The 21074-nt window shown below is 34.1% G+C and overlaps 1 protein-coding gene and 1 long non-coding RNA gene across 2 annotated transcripts in view; one reads left to right on the top strand and one right to left on the bottom strand.

Annotated features, from left to right (window-relative positions):
* Positions 1–9851, top strand: part of LOC138321102 (cysteine sulfinic acid decarboxylase-like) — a 42482-nt gene extending 32631 nt beyond the window's left edge. The window contains exons 8-12 of the mRNA XM_069264521.1: positions 1457–1535; positions 2319–2518; positions 2863–2914; positions 3579–3668; positions 4440–9851. Of these exons, the coding sequence (XP_069120622.1) occupies positions 1457–1535; positions 2319–2518; positions 2863–2914; positions 3579–3668; positions 4440–4613 (595 nt within the window). The 3' untranslated portion in view covers positions 4614–9851. The remainder of the gene's footprint in view (positions 1–1456; positions 1536–2318; positions 2519–2862; positions 2915–3578; positions 3669–4439) is intronic.
* An 893-nt stretch (positions 9852–10744) lies between these two features.
* On the bottom strand, positions 10745–16326 carry LOC138321103 (uncharacterized). Its single transcript, XR_011208281.1, has 2 exons — positions 16046–16326; positions 10745–11755 (listed from the first exon to the last, which is right to left on the bottom strand). It is a non-coding gene; the product is annotated as an uncharacterized lncRNA (long non-coding RNA).
* Between the last annotated feature and the right edge of the window lie 4748 nt (positions 16327–21074).

The following is a 21074-nucleotide window of genomic DNA, read 5'->3' as shown; positions in this document are numbered from 1 at the left end:
CTATGAGAATTGAGCAAATGATATTCATAAATGTGTTTTCCCTATATAAAGTATAGTATTTGACCACCTCCAAAGGGGAAAATCTGATACCTAGGCAATGAAATTTACAGTTTTTGTAGAGGGCTTCGATACCCTTCAATCTTTGAAGAGTACGAGTATCTGGTACTAGCTTATCTGCGCGTGGTTAAGAGTTTTTTTTTAATTTTAGCCATATGCAATTTTACCCCTTTTGGCCCCGCCTCTTTGTCCCATCAGCCAGAAACTATATGAATATGAAGATAAAATGCTATCCCATAGGCATTGAATGTATTTTTCTAATTTCGGAAGATATGTAGATAGTTTCTGCTATGCATAGCCGCTATGGAATTTAGAAAAATATATTCAATCCATATATTTACATTAGAATAATTTATGAAAATAAAAATTATTGAAAGATTATTATGAAAATAAAAATTAATGAAAGGTTATTAAATTATATTAAATGTGATGACACCCATAAACAACAAGAAACGAGATTAATGGAAAGCTGGATGACAAAGTCGTTCCACAGCGTCGCTTTTTCAATCTTCCGCCTTCCAGTCGACCTTTTTTTTCAAATGAAAAACGATAAACAAGAAATATAGTCAAAATAAGATTTGGTTGACTTATTATTGTAAACCTTTGTTGATTCTATATCAAGAAACAACACATTAGAGATTATACATCAAAATACTGTGGTTGACTATTTGTTTATTGATATGAAACTGGCGTGATGAAATCAGCTGATTGTTTTACGAGAATCGTTTTATTCATAGTGTATTCATAGTGTTTTCATAGGCAAATGTTTGTTTTCGTCAGTTGGTTGATTCATATAGTGACGAATCACTCAGAATGTAAATATAGACGAATAACTCTAACCAAGTTGGAATCATTTCTTATGTAAATTGAGGAAATATTTTACTCATAAATAAGTTATCCTATGTAAAATATAGTAAATTTGACCCCCTCCCCAGGGGAAAATCTGTAACCCCAGAACCATGAAATTCATACTTGTGGTAGAGGGCATTGAGACCTTACAATCTATATGATTTTATTTTTAATTTTAACCAATTTGACTCTTTAGGCCGCTCCCACAGTCCCCTGTTCACAATTTTGATAATGCCTTAGAAGGTTTGTGCAAAACATTGAAATTGTGTCAGCAGTTTTGGAGAAGAAGTCGAAAGTGTAAGTTGTTAACGAACACACGACGCACGACAACGGACAAACGGCGATTAGAAAAGGCCACTTGAGACTTCGCAAGAGTTCCAAGAAGACACCAAACGAATATATCACTAAACACGCACCTCATACTTCATACACTCAACACACCGCAAACATGGGAGGTAGTCCTTACATGACCATGGCTGTTGATAGGACGTTAGTTAAATCAAGCATACACTTTGGAATGGCCTTCATTATGTCTATATTATTTTTTCAGAGCAGACTCCTTGACGTGGAACCCTCATAAAATGATGGGTGCTCTCAATCAATGTTCTGTGTTTCTTACAAGGCATAAGGTAGATAACTCTTACTTCAGTTATTCAATTTCTGTAAACCTGTTTAATACAATAATACTCTCTTAACCCCCATAATGTTAACCAATTGTCATTCGCAGCTAGTAAATTTCAGTGATTTTGTTTCGTTGATTTAAAATTGAATAGAAATACCTTTTCTACCACAATAGTCAGTGTTATTTAACTCTCAGGGTATCAAATAAACGATGCAGCTGTTGATTAACAATTTGTTTATACCACACGTGGTATAAACTCTGTACGCATTCTGATTGGCTGACACGGTAACTTTGACCGAACAACGTCTTTCTGAGTGTCGTGTCATCATTTGTCAACGTCATCAATAATCGAGTGACATCATGCTATGCTGTGATCGCCGCTTGACGCCAAAACTGCTGTTGAATAGCGTACTTATCCTCGTCGTATTTCTATCGGCTAAAAGCTGATATAATATGTGGTAGAAACATGTCACACGACTCGTGGTTGTTGGATATGGAATTTATTCCACACTCGTAAGTTATTTTTTAAAAGTTACAAAAGACACTACTCGCTAAAGCTCGTGTCTTTTGTAAATTTTAAAAAATAACTCACTCGTGTGGAATAAATTCCATATCCAACAGCCACTCGTTGTGTAACCTCTATTTATTTAATAATGAATGAATTGTAGTGGATATTGACTCGCGGCGATAATTTTTCTGGAATCGCAAAATTCGCGGAAATAAATCGCATGCAAAAGAGAGTTGGTTATCAGTATCCAGAATTAATCAAACGTTGTTTATCTGACGACAGGATCTGTTGGAGAGGAGCCATTCTGCGAGAGCGGAGTATCTATTCCAACCAGACAAATTTTATGACTCCACGTATGACCTAGGTGACAAATCTATCCAGTGTGGACGCAAGGTAGACGTTCTCAAACTCTGGGTCATGTGGAAGTCAAAGGGAGATAATCGGCTGGAACAGGATGTAGACAATGCCCTGGATTGTGCCAGGTATACTAGTCCTTTCTTAACTAATACACATGACTATGTTGTGTTAATTGAAGCATCTAGTTAAGACAAGATATCAATACCCATAATTAAGTTGAACATTTTTGTACAATAGCAAATCATAAATTATTATAAAAGTTACGAAAAATAACGAGAACACTTTTTAAAATTGAAAATGATCATAAATGCCGTTAGTTTATTGTGATCAGAATGATCGGGGTATGAAGTAAAATTAATATTTAATACTATGCAATACGTCAAGATTTATTTATTTATATTTATCTGAAGACAAGACCTCATTTTTGTGAAACTACATGTTTACAACTGTTATTGCATTTTGATTACAGATTCTTTGCAAATACAATAAAAGACAAGGAAGGTTTTCGCCTTCTTACTCAGGTAATGCATTTTTATTGTTTTGAAAACTTGGTAAAACAATCGAAACAATTCTGTTATCAAATCTAAAAGGATTCAATTGACTGCAGCAAATAATAGATTAGAATCTACAACAATTACTCCGCCGACATGATTTCATTACCTTGATATAATTGACATAGCACCAGGTTTATATATCTATCACACTTCCATTTGCTGATCTGATTTACTTAGATTGCCCGTTAACACAACTGTAGTACCCAGTTTTATACAAACCCTAAGTGTATTCAGAAATAAAACGAGGACCATTGTTCATGAAATGAAATCGACACCTGATCAACTTTTATCAGTGAATTATGTAAACAACCCCATCCCTCTAATGAGAATTTAAACCTACAGCTAAAAGGCGAGTAATTTAGGATATTATCTTTCCTCTTTTTCCCTACTGACGTTCTTCTTTCAAATATCTCTCTCGACACAGCATCATTAAAATGTGGGATGTGCTGTACGGTGTCTTTGGTGGCATTGTATACAGCGGATGTCGACCTAATGGTCAATAGAAAGTGAGGCCAAAGCAACCAACCAACCTAGTAGAGAGAAGTAAAAAATCATATATACTATCAATTCTTAGATACTATCGACTAAGATTAATAATTTATGTAATACTTTATCATCCATTATATTGTAGCCTGAGTTTACCAATATTTGCTTCTGGTACATTCCGCAAAGTATGCGCAATGAAGAGGAAAACGATGATTGGAGACTACGTTTATCAAAGGTAATTGGTCTGAGTGCATCAACAGTGATCATCTTGGTCCAGTTAAAACCGTTAGATATCCTGTTAGATAAAAGTCCCAATATCCGTATCTGTCTTATTTTTCCATGATTTAGAAGAGTGTTGAAAAAAAATCCTGTTGTAAAGCATGCAGGGACAGGACTAAATCGAAGACAAGATGAGCGATAATGATTCGGAAACTTTTGATAAAAATCAAATAAATATTGAACATCGCTAGGTGGATCCCACTTAGTCAAACAAACCGAAGTTAACCGACATTGTAACGTCGTTGCCGAGAACGTCATGTGACTATCTTAACTAAGTAACGTCTGTTCGAACTCTCCGAGCACGGGTCATGAACTTTCCGACTTCCATTCGGCAATAATCGTAACTTCTATGGTGACCAGTTTAAGATGAATTCATGTTAACAAGTATCGACTTTCAACAACTGCTATACCAGTTATTAAGAAATCATTATAAATATTCTTTGATATAACTTAATTTCTACTAGATTGTACATCTACAAATACTTACAATATCGGTGTCGAATCTAACTTGTTTTTTTGTTGATAGTTACGTATAGTGTGGCTTTAACGAAGGGGGCGTTGGAATGGTTTGAGTGGTGTCAGTACATATTTATGTATAAGTCAAATGCCTAGATTCTTTACGTGCTATGTGAAAATAATAAATTAATTTAGTTTCTCTTTTGCGATATAGTATTTCATGGAGTTTAAGTTCAAATTAAGAATTTCAACCATCTATTATTTTTTCTAGGTTGTTCCTGCAATGAAACAACAGATGGTAAGAGAGGGTACAATGATGGTGAACTACCAGCCTTTGGGGGATCATGTCAACTTCTTCCGGTTGGTGTTGTCCAATCTGGACATCACGCGGGAGGACATGACGACCGTAATCAATATCATAGACAGGATTGGACAGAATATGTAATGTTTAGATTTACCTTAGATGCTAACATCTTTATGGACAATTTATAGCAATACTAACCATTTACATTAGTTGTATATTATCAATGCCTTAATTACAATACTAATGTACTGTAAATTAATTTGCATGGGAGATACGAAACCGCGAAAACGTTTTACAAATCGCGACATTAATGGCCATAAAATAATATAAGACTGTTTCATGTTTTAATATGAAGGATAGTGGTATTCCTACTCGAAGATCACAAAAGAGTATATTGCCCTAGACCAGCCAGTATTTTACGTGTAGGTATGAGGGTAGCTTCAGGCGACACGAATGAATTCCCCTAGACCAGCCAGTATTACACGTTTAGGTATGAGAGGTAGCTTCAGGCGACATGAGTGTATTGCCCTAGACCATTCAGTATTACACGTGTATGTATGAAAGGTAGCTTCAGGCGACAAGAGTGTATTGCCCCAGACCAGCCAGAATTACACGTGTAGGTATGAGAGATAGCTTCAGACGACATGAGTGTATTGCCCCAGACCAGCCCGATTTACACGTTGAGGTATGAGAGGTAGCTTCAAACGACATGAGTGTATTGCCCTAGACCAGTATTCCAGTATTACACGTGTATGTATGAGAGGTAGCTTCAGGCGACATGAGTGTATTGCCCTAGACCAGCTAGAATTACACGTGTAGGTATGAGAGGTAGCTTCAGGCAGCATAAGTGTATTGCCCTAGACCAGTCAGTATTACACGTGTATGTATGAGAGGTAGCTTCAGGCAACATGGCTGTATTTCGTAGGCATGAGAGATAGCTTCAGGCGACATGAGTGTATTGCCCCAGACCAGCCAGTATTACACGTGTAGGTATGAGGGTAGCTTCAGGCGACACGAGTGAATTGCCCTAGACCAGCCAGTATTACACGTGTAAGTTTGAGAGGTAGCTTCAGGCGACATGATTGCATTGCCCTAGACCAGCCAGTATCACACGTGTAGGTATGAAAAGTAGCCTCAGGTGACAGAATTATGTTGCCCTAAACCAGCCAGTAATACATGTGTAGGTATGAGAGAAAGTCATTAAACCTGAAAACGCGAAGTGAAGTCGCCGGAAAAATTGATTCACTTTTAGATATCATTTGGTATGTGAGTACTGGAAATTTCCATAAGAACAATGTACATGTAATTGTAGTCCACCAACAGTCGGTTATCACATCACGATTCAAATCGAGCCAAACACCTTTGATGCCATGGATAAAATTAAGTTTATAGATATACACCGTAAATTTAAAAAGCCAGTTTTATATCCCCTTTATTCATTGATTTAGATCATTATAATTTATTTTTCCTGGCATTAATTAAAATACCATTTAAAGCTTGAAAACCAAAAAATAAAACCAAAGAACGTCTTATAATGTCCCCCTAAATAATAACTTACAAAACATGAAGTAAGGAATTACAACAAATACAATTTATGTATGATAGAAACTAAAATTATCATGCATACAATTTATGTAAGATAGAATAAAAAAATGTCATACATATAATTTATGTAAGATAGAAACAAAAATATGTATGTAGAAACAAAAATTATCATAAATGTCATGATTGCAGTGAGATTAAAACTCACTGTCAACAATTGATGAAATTATAGAACTAGATCTAGTGGCAATTCTATTTTTGGGAAAAAGAATTATTGTCGTTAAACTCACTTTCCTCATAATTTTCTGATTCTTCATAAGAAATACCTTTTGCATATACATTTGTGCTTCATATGTTGATACTGGTTATAGGTTTCTATTAATAAAACTCTTTTTGTTTGTGTAGTGTATATGTTATATGTAACAGATTTTTTCTATACATGTATAGCTGCTGATAAAAAGCAATTAGAGATACCTCCCCTTACAAGTTCTATTTTTTCAGAACACATTAAAATGTCAAAAGTTCATACTATATACATAACTCAAAGAAAAAAATATTAAAGGTTTTCAAATAATTCAATCATTGGAATGTATCAGTCTTTTGCTTTTATTTTTCTATACCGGATCAGCATGCTATACAATGTGTTTATTGTTGTTTATGTGGTCATAATACATTTAATAGTTATGTTTTGTCTTTTTTTATTTATTTGTAAATATCTTTTATGCTAAAAAATTAAATCAAAGTGAAAAGAAATATATATACAAAAAAAATAAACATTTGCATACACAAAATGGACCCAGTTATTTTATCAAACCGCGCTAACATTATCATACAACAGATTACAACTGATGAGTACCGTCTAGGGTTGATGGTTGCATTAACGAAAAACAGACAACATGAGATTGATATATCGGCGTCAGTATCGAGTGATCAGTACCATAACTCGAGTTCCCTCCCATGGGCAAGGCAAATTGTGTAGTGAAAACTTTCACTCGTCTCCGGATGGTTTACAGAGACCGATGTCATAAAGTTTACTTTGTACCGTTATTCGATTCTACATGTGTTGTTGTTAACGACTTTAAGGTAGCCTAAAATGTACACAACAAATGTACGTACATGTACATATAAAAGGTATTGCCCTCTGAACTCATTACATATATCAAAAACCTCTCATTTACAAGATAAACATGACGACGTGCTCGGTAACAGTTTCAGTACTAACGTCATTTGATTACGTCAACGGAGATGGTGTGATCGGAAACTAGTTCCGCCCAATTGTTACGTCGCCTGGCAACTGACTGCGTGATCAGAAACAAGTCCCGTCCATCTCAAATCTGATTGGTTTAACAGAAATAGCCGAGTCCGGGTGTGTGCTAGATTCCAGGAGTGTGTTAGTTCGAAAGACTAACTCACAGCTGAGTGAGGGTTTTGGAAAAAAGTTGGGAGCTACTCAATTTATCTTTTATATATCGTTAAATAAGTAAAGGTATATTAACATCTGCTGTCGCACTCACTCGTCTTCAGTTGTGAATGTCCAGGTGTGGTTATTACGACAGTACATGTAATAGTACAAAATATTTTTGGTTTGCTTTAAGTATTTGGCATGTTGATCCATTTTCAAGCATGCGGTAAGATATAATCTTTTCACATATTATTTTCTCAGAAGACTTTAAAGATGGTAAAACACTTTTCAAAGGCTCGGATGTTAGGATATTTCTTTTTAAATATTTATCATAGTTACATGTAAGTGGTTTTATATTAACAATCGGCAATGTGTACCTTCATAAAACAAAGATGAGCTTTAACCAATATCCATTTTTATCTGACATCTGAATTTCAAAAATAGTGCATTCCAAAACGTAGAATCTTTATCGTACTAGTATCCTAAATTCTCAATATACGCTAATTTCCTTTCAAATTTAAACTTGATATGTTGAAATCACCAAACTGTTTTCTGTATTTCGATTTTGAAATACAAAATGGAAAATATCCAGAGAATGATTTTAATGAATGGTAAAATGGTAAAAACACATTTAATTGTTGTACTGAGAGAATATTTTAGTATCCTGCTCTTAGGTCACTAATTCCTCGACATCCTGTTCAATGGTCAAACGAGTGCTGTATTTATCTATTTTTTTGTTAATGAAATCCCAGTTTGGTATAGTTTAGTTAATTACGTGAAACTTAGTTTGTTAAAACACGTATCACACATCAACCGCGTATAACGTTAGATTCATTATCTGGCAGGTAATTAAAACAGGTCATCTTGAAATTGGTCGACAGATTAAAGGCAAAATATTTTTCAACTATCCGAAGGGATACCGCAAGGTGATGTCATTGGTACATTATATATAAGCATACAGAACCTTTACGCAGCAGTTGTATTCTAAATGATAAGCATAATTTTTTAACATTACATTTTATATGTGTAGTATAACACAATATAATCAACATTTCAATATCTACCATATATGTAACCAAACACTTACTGCTCTTCTTTTTAATGTCAAAAGTTGAAACTCCATCCCCCTCCCCCTACATCCCACATCCATGTTCCATCCAATTCATTACATTCTTTTCCTATGTTCATAATGTTCAAAAGCAATGCTTAATACGACATAGCATAATGTATACATGTACTACGTTATTCGTATTGACATTTATAAGTTTAGTATTTTAGTCACCAAACATACTTTCTGTTTTCTTTAATTGTCATTTTACAAATTAGCAATGAGATACCTTTGATTTTTATTTGTTTTGTTTTCTAATAAGTGTCTGTCAAAGGGAGAAAATACATAATTAAATCTTAAAGATTTGGGTGCCGTACTTTTCATACTCACGAGTCAAGAGAAGCTTTCAATATATTTTATAACGTTTATAAGGCATCATATGTTTAGCTGTCCATTTGAATGATTTGTACAGCTTTATTCATCAAACTAGATAGATTTTAATAGATTACTGAAGACAAAATAACATATCAAAAGGTTCTCTCAGTTACGGCACATATAACGTTAAAGTTTTTATGTTGCACATATCAATGCATAATAATTAGGAGCAAATACATTATGTAACTCACTGTTTAGTTTCATTAAATCGGACAAAATAGAAAATGACCACTCTGATAATCCCTTATTAATCAACAGAGACTTTGACTTAAACTTATTTTATATTGTATTATGACATCAGCCCATGTATTGGTAAGCAAAAAAATATATTGGTCATGGCCATCTGAGGACCCATGCAAATTGACACCCCTCATTTCCGCGAGTATGTGTTTTGAAACAATTCAATACCGTTAAACTTCCTTGTGTCGAAAACGTGATGACGGAGATTTCATAACTTTTAACAACCCAACCCCTACTCTTTATGTGATTACAAAACCAAGTATTGGTCTGTATTACATTATGTAGACAGGATGATATTTACTAAACACAGCTTCTGATTACACTACACCCTACCGACTCTGTATTATGAAAACAAATATTTATAAACAGAAAACCCCTATGTAGTATTGGAGATAATTAATGTATAAAAATATATATGTCTCATTGTTTTCTTAATTATGAACATTCTTCTTTGTTTTATTTATACAATAGTTCTGCAAAGTAATTAGCTGTGATAATGCATCATTTCTGAATTTCACAAAAATAAAAACTTATTATGAAATAAAACATGAATATGATTAAAGATCTTGTAATCAAACTGTTCAACTGTATTATCATGGACCCAATTATTCCAGTATTTACTTTCAAGATTAAGCAATTTATTGGTTCACCGCAAACACCTATTAGGTTTCTACACATTCCATTGGGGTTATTACATCAGCAAAATTCCATATAATGTAAACTTTTCAAACCTAATTAAAATACAAATAGACGTATTGTGCCACAACTACAAATAGGCGAGTACATTCACACATCCCAACAAGTTGTACACGTTGATACGATGTTAATCAAACCAAAAGTGAATAGCCGGACACAGGAAGGCGGTAAAAATGGTATTAATATAGCCAGTACAATTTCTTATCAAATAGAAAATATTATAGGAATCCTAAATCGTCCTTCCAGCTGGCTATAATTGGATAGAAGTGTTGACATTTCCATGCAGTCTCCCTTTCAAAGAGTTATGCGAATTTACACAGGGCTTTCCCATGACTTCAGCGGTCTAAACTGGACAGCGTAAGCGTTTTTCGGTATATATCATAACTAATGTAGGATTAAATAAAACTATAAATATCGAGTATGTCACAATACACTGGTATTACAACTTATGGAAATCATTATTAGTATTAAATATCTAATCATATAGTTGTGGACCTATAAATTAATATTTAAAGATGCACCACCGCTGACAAATGGTATTTTTTCACTATCAAAAACAGAAGCAGAAGATTTAGTGTTTTTCTTTTGTTACAAATGTTACTTAATTTACACTATTACCACCATTGTAAAATTTTGAGCTTCTAATTTTAATTCAAGTTAAAAATATGAAATAGAATTAATTGCATCCCGAAAAAATTCCGTGACACTATATCCTATATAAATTCAAGTACTGATTGCGCATGTACCAAAGTCAAGAGAAATTATTTTATACTATTTTTGTGTTAATTAGACATATGTACACGATTAAAAACCAAGTATTGTTCAAATGATGAATATCATGTATGCTCTGTCGACGGTGGAGCATCTTTAATAGAATGAAAGATAAAGTGATCAAATGAACAAATGGAATCATATTTAAAGGACAGATTTATTTTAGGCTCCACGCAAAATCTAAAATCTCAGTTGATCTTTTATACTATATACTGACATCATCAAAAGATTTTTCTCGAACATCGATTTTATACTAAATGTAAAATATGAACACAAACTTCCTTGACTAAGCATAAACAAATAAAACATAAACTCTTAACTTGCAGAAAAGTGTGCATGAAGTGAAGCTTGGAACCATGCTTTCCGAAAGAGTAAGGGTTTTCTTTACAGTTTTAATTAATCCAATTAAAGTCTCTAAATCTCAAGAAAATCATTCAGTTATACTTGATATTACAAATCATTCATACCACATAGCTGCCTCATTTATACTCCTGGTCATCTGGCCTCCATAAGCTGTACATGTAGATGTTCGGTGACATAGTGTTGACAAATGACCCTTGTGGTAAAGGAAGCAACTCCATGACAGTAAATATATCCAACTGTCGACGGGTGCTCCCTTCATCATAGTAGGTCCAAATTACCGATCCATTTCCATAGCTCTCACTTCTACATTAAAGTAGTTCCGAATTCCCTGTCCTCCCAAAGTTTTAAATCTTGATCCATTTTGTCTAAAACACAATCTTCCTTTAGATATAACAAAGTCAGAAGTGTTGTTGATTTAACGTTGGTACAGAAATGTACATCTTTTCAATACTTAGCTTAAATCGTGTATGTCTTCCTAAATATCAATCTTTACACGAAACATCTGTCGTATCTTGTCTTATTTGTTTTAATGTGTAATTGAAGAATAAATATCGGTCTGCCGTGAATGTTCTCTCCCTCGTGGAGGGAAAATTGTAGAATAAAAACCTACTTGAAGAAAAGAGCAACTCCATGACAGTACATACACTTCCGACCGTCATCGAATGCTCCCCTCATCAAAGTGAGGTCATGCTTTCCATTGTAGTTGAACGCTCCAATCGTCAGCGTTTTCATGGGAGGTTTTCATGACATCAATACGTACAATTCCAACATGTTATATCCCTATTGCTGAAAATAAAAAAGCAGAAATATCGCCAATCGAAAGTTGGTATAGAAAATATTATTTTGAAACGCAATGTGTTACATATTTTAACATAATTATTCCGAAAAAGTAGAACTGCTACAGTTAAGAAGACATGGCAAACAAGATCATTGCATCATAATTACACATTTTCAGAAATAACCAGATAATGCGTTTTATTTTGTTCAAAATGGGATAAGAAAACCATATTTAGTAACATCTGCCTACTTCCAACTTTTGAATTAAAGGGAAATTGTGAACAATTTGGCAATATATTGTAGTTGATTAAACCTGTCCTATCTCTTCTTCAAAAAAATCTCTTTCCTTCGCCTGTTTGCTCTCTTACTGTTATAAAACTGTCTCCCTCTCCTATCAACATCTTAATATCACTCTCTCCAACTCACCAATGACTTTAGAACTTATAATATTCCCATTGGTTATGATGACGATGTCTCTTAAAATGAGCGGAATGTCACTGAAGAAATATCGAGGGAGGGGGGGGGTTAGGAAAAGGGAGGTCAAAGGGCGTGTTTAAATCGAAAGGAGAACCGCCATTTCCCTACCTGTATTTGTGGTATGTAATTCATGTACGATCATGTCCCTCCTGTTATCAATTTTCAAACGCTCTAACATAATAAATATTCATGAGAAATGTTGAGTGTTAAAACAATTATTCATTAACTTTGGATCGATTACCAGTACTAAACTGTTATACAGTCTCTACTACGTGCTTAGCCGAACTATCGCTGGCTAGATACTGTAGAAATTTGCTGAAGCAGGCAGGAAATGCGAAGTTTTGGCGGCCAGTAAAATGTCATGGCGTACATTTTAATCAACAAGCTTGACACTCTGTTTATGTTAGATTAACATGGATCACATTAACAATGCCGTTTGTTTTAATTCTAAATATAGTTTTTCCTCTGTGTCTGCCTGTTATCGAAATGTAGTGATGGGGTATTTCTTTTACACAAGTTAGTATACAATATGGCATTGCATAACTAGTAGAATAATTTATCCCATCACTGGATTTTAGAAACAGTGTATAAGATCCAGGAATTAGTCAAACAATGTAATGATAACACTAATGGATCAATCAAACATTATGTAAAACCCAGGGAAAAATCAAACAATGTATATCACCTAAGGATTAGTCAAACAATGTTTAATATAATTAAACGTTTATAACAAAACGGGGATTAGTAAAACAACGTTAATACCCAAGGATTAGTAAAACAATGTTTAATATAATTAAACGTTTATAACAAAAAGGGGATTAGTAAAACAACGTTAATACCCAAGGATTAGTAAAACAATGTATAAGACCTAAGGATTAGTCAAACAATGTATAAGACCTAAGGAATAGTCAAACAATGTATAAGACCTAAGGAATAGTCAAACAATGTATAAGACCTACTAAGGAATAGTCAAACAATGTATAAGACCTAAGAATTAGTCAAACAATGTATAAAACTCATGGACTAGTTAAAACCCAGGAATAAGTAAAACAATGTTTAATATAATCAAACCTTTATAAAAAACGGAGATTAATAAAACAAGATTTAACACTCAAGGATTAGTTAAACAATGTATAAAACCCAGGAATAAGTAAAACAATGTTTAATATAATCAAACACTCAAGGATTAGTTAAACAATGTATGAAACCCAGGAGCTAGTCAAACAATGTATAATATAATCAAACCTTTATAACAAAACGGAGATTAGTAAAACAATGTTAAACACCAAAGGATTAGTCAAAGAATGTATAAAACCCAGGAATTAATAAAACAATGTATAAACCTCGTGGATTACATGTAGATAAATAATATGTAAGATCCAAGGATTGGTCAAACAATGTATAGCACTCAGGGTTTTCTATAACATAACTGTAAATACGGATTATTTAAAGTAATGTACAATGTATGACACGTGGATTATGTGTAATACACACACATTAGAATAAACATGTATAACACGATTTGGTATATAATTAAACAATGTTAGATAAACCTGGCCCTAGTGGTTTAATAATGTCTCTTAAATACTTAGAACTATGATGTGCAAACAGTCTATTCAAACCATTTAAGTTATATGTGCCGTATTTTTCATAGTCATGAATCAAGAAGAGCTTTTAATATGTTATTTAACTCCAAAAGTTACCAACATTTTGAAAATTACAATACTTTCAATGTATAGGTTTTAATTTTACAAGTACAAAAGAGAGCTGAAAATGATTTTTGGCAGTACTGCCAAAAATCATTATATTAACATCTTTAGTGTAGTGAAATGAGTTCATACGGTCAGACCATGAAGCCATATTATTGTCCACAATTTCATTGCACATTTTTACAGTATTATTAATAATTGTAAAGTGATTTTTGAAGGTATGTTTCCATCTAAATGTATATAAGGCATAAAAACCAAGAATTTCACAGTGCATAGCCTATGTGTTCCAACTAACGTTTATAAGGCATTATATATGTTTGTCTGTCCATTTGAATGATTTTCACAGCTTTATTCATTAAAACTTATGGTTTTAAATAGATAATTGAAGAAAAAATAACATGTCCAAATTTTCGGCCAGTTACGGCACATTTAACTTTAAGCGTTACGGCACTAATATATAAAGTGCTCTATTACACCAGAGTATCCCAATTCAATGTTTAATCGATGGTAATATTTTTGAAAAAAGGTTTCAAGACACAAATGGAAATACACTGTTCCTCCTACTTCTACACACGGATATAGTCGGATAAAAACGCTCTTCTGTAGATTAGGCTGCGACAATCACACAGACTACGGTTAACCTTTGACCTTAAGACAGCTGGTTATTTTCATAACGAATTGTGTATCTTAATTACGTTGATAAGGGTCGTATGAAACACCATTCGCTGGCATGCTGTAGCCAATATGGCAGACAGAATATCACACACTCTCTAAACTGGGGTTAGACAGAAAAGCTGATTTTTTCTTAAAAAATAAACTTGATTCAGCTCATATCGACATTCGTAAATTGGATATATAGATTTCTAATTAAGTTACTCAACTGTTCATTCTTTTATACATAATTTAGTGACATAGCGTTACAATGCATTATATATATTCTGTATAAAAAGATAAGATGAACCTACAGAAAAGCTAAAATGAATTCTTAACTATATATTGAATCGATCAGCATGTTAAAGGAAACTTATATCGATAACATTCTATGGACTAGTGGTCAGAGTTCAATTTTAACCTGTCAAACGAATGTAATTTATTCTGAAATCCATATTTATATTATGTCATATATATGAAAGTTAAAATGTTACAAAAGGACAGTAGAATAGCATTAATACGAAAATGTAAAGTCTATTGGTAGTCTAGATTTTAGATTCAAATTGTTGGTATGAATTTTATCACATTACCAGTATGTCCTTTGTGATAATTTAATCAAACAACTTTTCGTCTAAAAAAGATTGTATTATTAATCAAATTTACAAGATCAAACGATGCAGCCGAAAAAGAAATATACATCAATTCATAAGCAATTGTTAAGTTGACAGTGTGGTTCTTAGGAAAATTCGGAACTATCCTTCATTCTTTTCTTTAAATGATTGTATCCAGTTTTAGGGTAGTATACTTCGATTTCGTCAGATACCGTAAACACTAAAAGTTGAATGGAAATTTTACTACGCTTTGGCCATAAACGTACGTTACAAAATGATACACGATAGAATGAGATATGTCAATAAGGAAAGTTATTTACGATGTTGTAAACCTGAGATTCTGTGAGATCTATAAAGTTTTATAGGCCCTTTATTTACCCTTGTGTGTAAGGAAAATATTGACTAAGGTTACAACCATATCAGCCGTCTTCTACCTTGATTTACTGGCTCTAAGAACCTGTATCTACATCATATACAACTATTTTACTATGAATGATTGTACATGTAGGAACTGAGTGAAATTCCACAAAACGCGAGTTTTAATGAATGACAAAAAGGAAAATTGCAATGAACATTTGATCGTATATGGATATTTTCTTTTAATTCGAAAGCTGCTAATTACAGCAAAAACAACATCTCGTGAATAAGTCCTGTATTGCTAGCGTAATGCAGAAACTATGCGCATTCTGTATTCTTATCGAAGTTTTTCCAATTCCTAAACCCATTTTACGGGTGTTATCGTTGAAAACCTGTTATACCAAAAAAACGCCTCTTTTAAATCAATTTCGTGTTTTAATTATTTGCAAATTTCCTTTAAAAACGTATTAAATATCTGTAAACGTAAAACTTACTTTTTCTTGGGCATAAGTCAAACCAAACCTTGGATTTTGCGTGTTTCCATCTCGATTTTGGACACAGTCTTTTCCGTGGTCCAAGAACTTTCCTGCGTGACGCGGTCCCAGAACTCCCCCGGCACGTGAAAACGTCCACGAGCACAGTGCCTCCTATCCCACACCCCACCTTATAAACTACAGACCAACTCCGGACGGATATGCGGACACATAAATACCGGTATAAGTAATTACCGAACGTGCCCCAGCATATTCTGTGTTTCGCTCTCATGTAAACTGTGTCCACGAAAGAGGGGGGAGGCGACATTTAATTATCTCAACTCAAAGTATCTAATTTATAAAGGAAGACGTGAAAAACTATACCCTCGTCAATTTAATAACTCGTGATGGAAAATAAGGGGTTCACAATGGGTAATTTGAGATCAGAAAGTTTTGCAGATAACGGTAATGTGCTAATTCCGTTATCGAAAGTATACCCTTTATAATTAACGTAGAGTTAATTATAATACCCATGCTAATTACCAGTGAGATAACATTGTAATAAATATATTTCAGAACTCGATTACAGTTTTTGCTGCGTACAGATATTCAATTTGTATTTTTTTATAATAAACGTGGAGTTTCCCCCTCGTTGGACCCCTGTCTGATACAACAAATACGACCCAATGGTCCCCAGCATTGTGACCGAGCCGCCATAAACATTATATGATTCGTCAAGGACACTATAGATGTCAGAGATAGCCGAGTGCGGTCGGGACGGTCCGAGCGGTCCCATTACACAACGTTGGGGTGTTAACGTCATTGTGTGCTATCGTATACTGCCACACCCACCGGGCCACGCCCCTTTGTTAGAAATAGTCTGAACGATTAATATTACACCCAAAAACAACTGCGATGCTTGTTTATCACACATTTTAGAACAATATACAAACGGTTCATGTGAAATACAGCAAACATTCACAATAGCATGTGTATTAATAAGTAAACATCAACAATTGTTTCGATTTTGACTGACATACACCGCCATAACTTTCCATTGTGTAGATGGGTTATGTAATGTTACCGACGTATACAGGAAGTGTCAGTATCATTCCGGGAAAAGATAATCAGTAACATTAACGGAGTACACCTATATATAAAATTATCTATTGTTATAGCAGATTGGTAATTGGGGTACTGACATTTATTCTACATTATTATGTACTTCCGGTTACGTGGATGAGTAGGATGATCCCATATCAGTATGCAATGTAATATTGGAAATTACTTGATTCAAGAAACCTTAAACTAGAAATGATCTGTTTGTATATATTAAGAAGTTGTTCGTGTCTTCATTGACTATTTCAGTTTATATTAGTGTAAATGTCCTTTTCTTATCACGGCCATCATTTGGAAATATCATTATGTGAATATATATATTATGTAAACCTACCACCACGAATTAAATTATGATTTCCCTTCTTTGATGAATTTAAATGATTGAAAATAATGTTAGATTGATTTTTTTTAATTCTTTAGTTTAGTAACATGACTATTTAGCGCGTAATTTTACCCCAAGGAATATCGCGTGTGAAGGCGGGTTGGTGTTCCCTAGGCTACAAACGTTATGGCTCCAACAAACTTCTTTATAGCTTTGATTTTCATACACAAACGCTATGTAAACATGTTGTATACATAATGACACGGTTGTCCTGTATCTTACTGTCAAACCAAATTGGACAATTCCTGACTCTGTCTTAAGACTTGTTTGGCTTTCTGTGGTGTTGTTATTTTTGAAGTTAGCTAAGGTTGTGACAATTATATCTAAGGAATAATAAAACATTAGTTTTATGTAAATAATTTTATTATCTTAATACCACGTAATTAACTTATAACAATTTGTAATTCTAAAAATAAAAATAGGCGAAAGTTTGACGGGCGAAATCAACTTGTTATACGTTACGTAATCCAGATCCAATGCGCATTAGTCAAACATTTGTGAACAGTTGACACAAAATCTCGCTGTAGGATATATATATATATTTTTTTTTTTTTTGTAAATTGACCGGTATTTTGAATTGATCTTGATTTATTTGTTCATTTGCGATTCACAAAAACCGGAAATCCTAAAAAAATCCGTCGATCGACAGTAGGTATGACGTACAGAAAAACGACTGAGCCAAATATCAGATGGAATGAGGTTTGTTTATGTCTCACTAACAGACATGGTCAATAAAGAAAGTTCATTCACTAATTACTTGTACAGATTGGAAAATATAAAATGAAATGACACACATTTTCGAAGATAAGAACTAATTTGTGTACTCGTATGTGTATGTATTCCATATCTAAAATTTTCATCTTGAATATTCATTATCTCATCGATATGAATGTAACGTCAGGTCTGGCTCCGTTGATTTATAATCAATATGTTTAATCATACGGAAAATTAGTCATGCACACGTTGAATAGCTTACACGTGCATCAGGCGTATATACATTATAGTTACTTACGTGATATGACCGTATTCTCATCACATCTATACATACATAGAGTACCCATCCGTACTCCCCCAGGAATACATTAGCGGGGCTGTTAATCTGTTAATATATGCACTACCAGTACCTCAAACGAGCTGTCTGGACTTGATTCAACGATTTTAAGCCAATTTTGTTCTGAACTAAATAGATGATAACAAAAATTCAACAAATAAAATGCCATTTTGTTACTTTCAATAGTCACTAGGATTTGTAAAGACTTTTTAAAATACATATCCTTATTATCATTACGTTTAATAAGAGGATCTGACTACATCCCAGAAAGAATCAAGTTGCAGTGGCTTAGGAAGATGAAACGTAATGGTGGGAGGGGCAAAGGTCCTCAATATTTTCTAACACCCCCCTCGCGCACATCGCACCCAAAGGAGATACTAGATAGATAGATGAGTTTAACGATGTATTTTGATGATTTTGGTGTTTGGGGGGTTCGGGGGTCTCCCCCGGGAAAAACTTGTACGATTTAGAATGCCACAGATTAGTTTTTACTGTTTTTTTTTTTGTTGAATATGCGATCGCCGAAGGCGCGAGATTTTGGTGTTTGGTGGGGCCGTGGGTCTCCCACAGAAAAACATTGTACGATCTAGAATGCCAGAGAGGAGTTTTACGATGTATTTTGATAATTTTTCGGGCGCCGAAGGCGCGAGATTTTAGTGCTTGGGGGGGTTCCTGGGTTCTCCCCCGGGAAAAAATCTACGATTTAGAATGGCTGAGATGAGTTTTACGATGCATTTTGATGATTTTAAAGCGTTCTAACACGGTAATTTTTCGATTTAAAGTTACCTGCATTTAGAAATGATAATTGTGAGTGTCGTCATACCATTATGCAACCCAGCTCGATCTGAACATACCGGATTCACACCATCGACACATTGTTGTGTAACTCAACATGATAATGAATTGATTGTCTTGCTAAGACACATAAACAAATTAATCTTTTAAGAAGCGTTTTTTGAAATAGCATAATCCCTTGATGGATATTTTTAGTCTAGTTCGCGTGTATTGAGTTTTCATTACATTACGTGCTTGAACGTTTTAGGAAACGCGCCGCGCAGCGGAAAATTTCAGGGGGCAAACTAGTCTTAAAAAAGCTGTCAGAATGATTTTTGCGTTCGGAGTCATCTCGTCCAAAGAGCACAACAATGCTAAATGCAATCGGATCCCCTCGGAGAAATTTCCGGTAATCTTCGGAAATATAAATTTCCGAAGATTGACGCAAATTACTCCGAGATGTCGCGATTGAGCTTAATAGTCATTGTATACTGGGACGAAATGTCGTTTTCAATGGATGTGTACATAAGGATTTTCCTTGCTGCCACTATTACATGATCGTAAAAGGCGACTATATTTAGAATCTTATCCTTTCTTTCTCCTTACGTTACTTTCTTCTTCCCAACGTCTCCCTTAACAACACCTCACACTTGGCCTTTGATTGAGCGCTCGCACATGTGAGGAAGGATCTAGCTTCTGTCCCCTGGCCGAGACACACCAAAGTCTATAAACGTGGTAGTTTCTGCTCAGCATACCAGGACGACTGGTTTGCCCATTGTCAGTAAAATGTGACCGGGTGGGGTGTGATGCATTGTCTTCGGCGGCATGCTTCAGTGATAAAATACTGTAAAAAGGGAAAGACACAACACGAATATAATGCAGTCTCCCAAACCATACACCCGAACTTGATACACGAAATACACTGAATTCATGGGAGGGCGTCCTTACATGACCCTGACTGTTAATATGACGTTAATTTAATCAAACAAACAAACAAGCATGTCAATCACTTCATACAGTAATAGTAATGTTTCCATACGTACATGTAGTTCGATATACTATCGCTATAGGAGATTTCAGAAAAGATGGCGATGACGTCACACAAAGGTACATCCGGGCGCTCAAAGGTACAACTCCTTATATCACCACATAAACATAGAGGGAAAACAGTCGCTTGCGATGTTTGTTTACATTTTATTGTAATAAATAGTACGACAATCCGAGAACTATTGCGTTATTTTAATTATAAAAAGGGTAAATAAAAATATTTAACAATAATATTTAGATATAAACATCTGGTATTTATATATTTTACTCCGTTTATACTCCATTTTCTACCGCCACGAGAAAAAAACACGGTCGCCATTAGACCTACGTATAAACATTGACAGAAGTTACAAAATTGACAGAAACTACAAATTAAATTCCAAGTTTCCCCAAATATTATACTGATATTTTAATAAGCAATTACTGTTTTCTAAGTCTTACTTGGTAAAATACCTTACGATGTGTGATTATGACCAAATTAAAATTTGCCTTCGTAGATACCCCAAGCGCACTACAGCCATTACGTACAGTACTGCCGAGATCCCGAATTTCGTCATTTTTCATAGTCACAAAATTATGTATTCTGGTTAACTTTTTCGTTAGAAATTTTGGAATTTAGTTTATAACATTCAAATGAGTCATTTTATAGTTACTTTTTATCATATTTTTAAACAAAA

The sequence above is a fragment of the Argopecten irradians genome, chromosome 4, assembly GCF_041381155.1.
Source record: "Argopecten irradians isolate NY chromosome 4, Ai_NY, whole genome shotgun sequence".
NCBI classification, from domain to species: Eukaryota; Metazoa; Mollusca; class Bivalvia; order Pectinida; family Pectinidae; genus Argopecten; species Argopecten irradians.
This window is presented reverse-complemented; position numbering and strand designations above follow the sequence as displayed.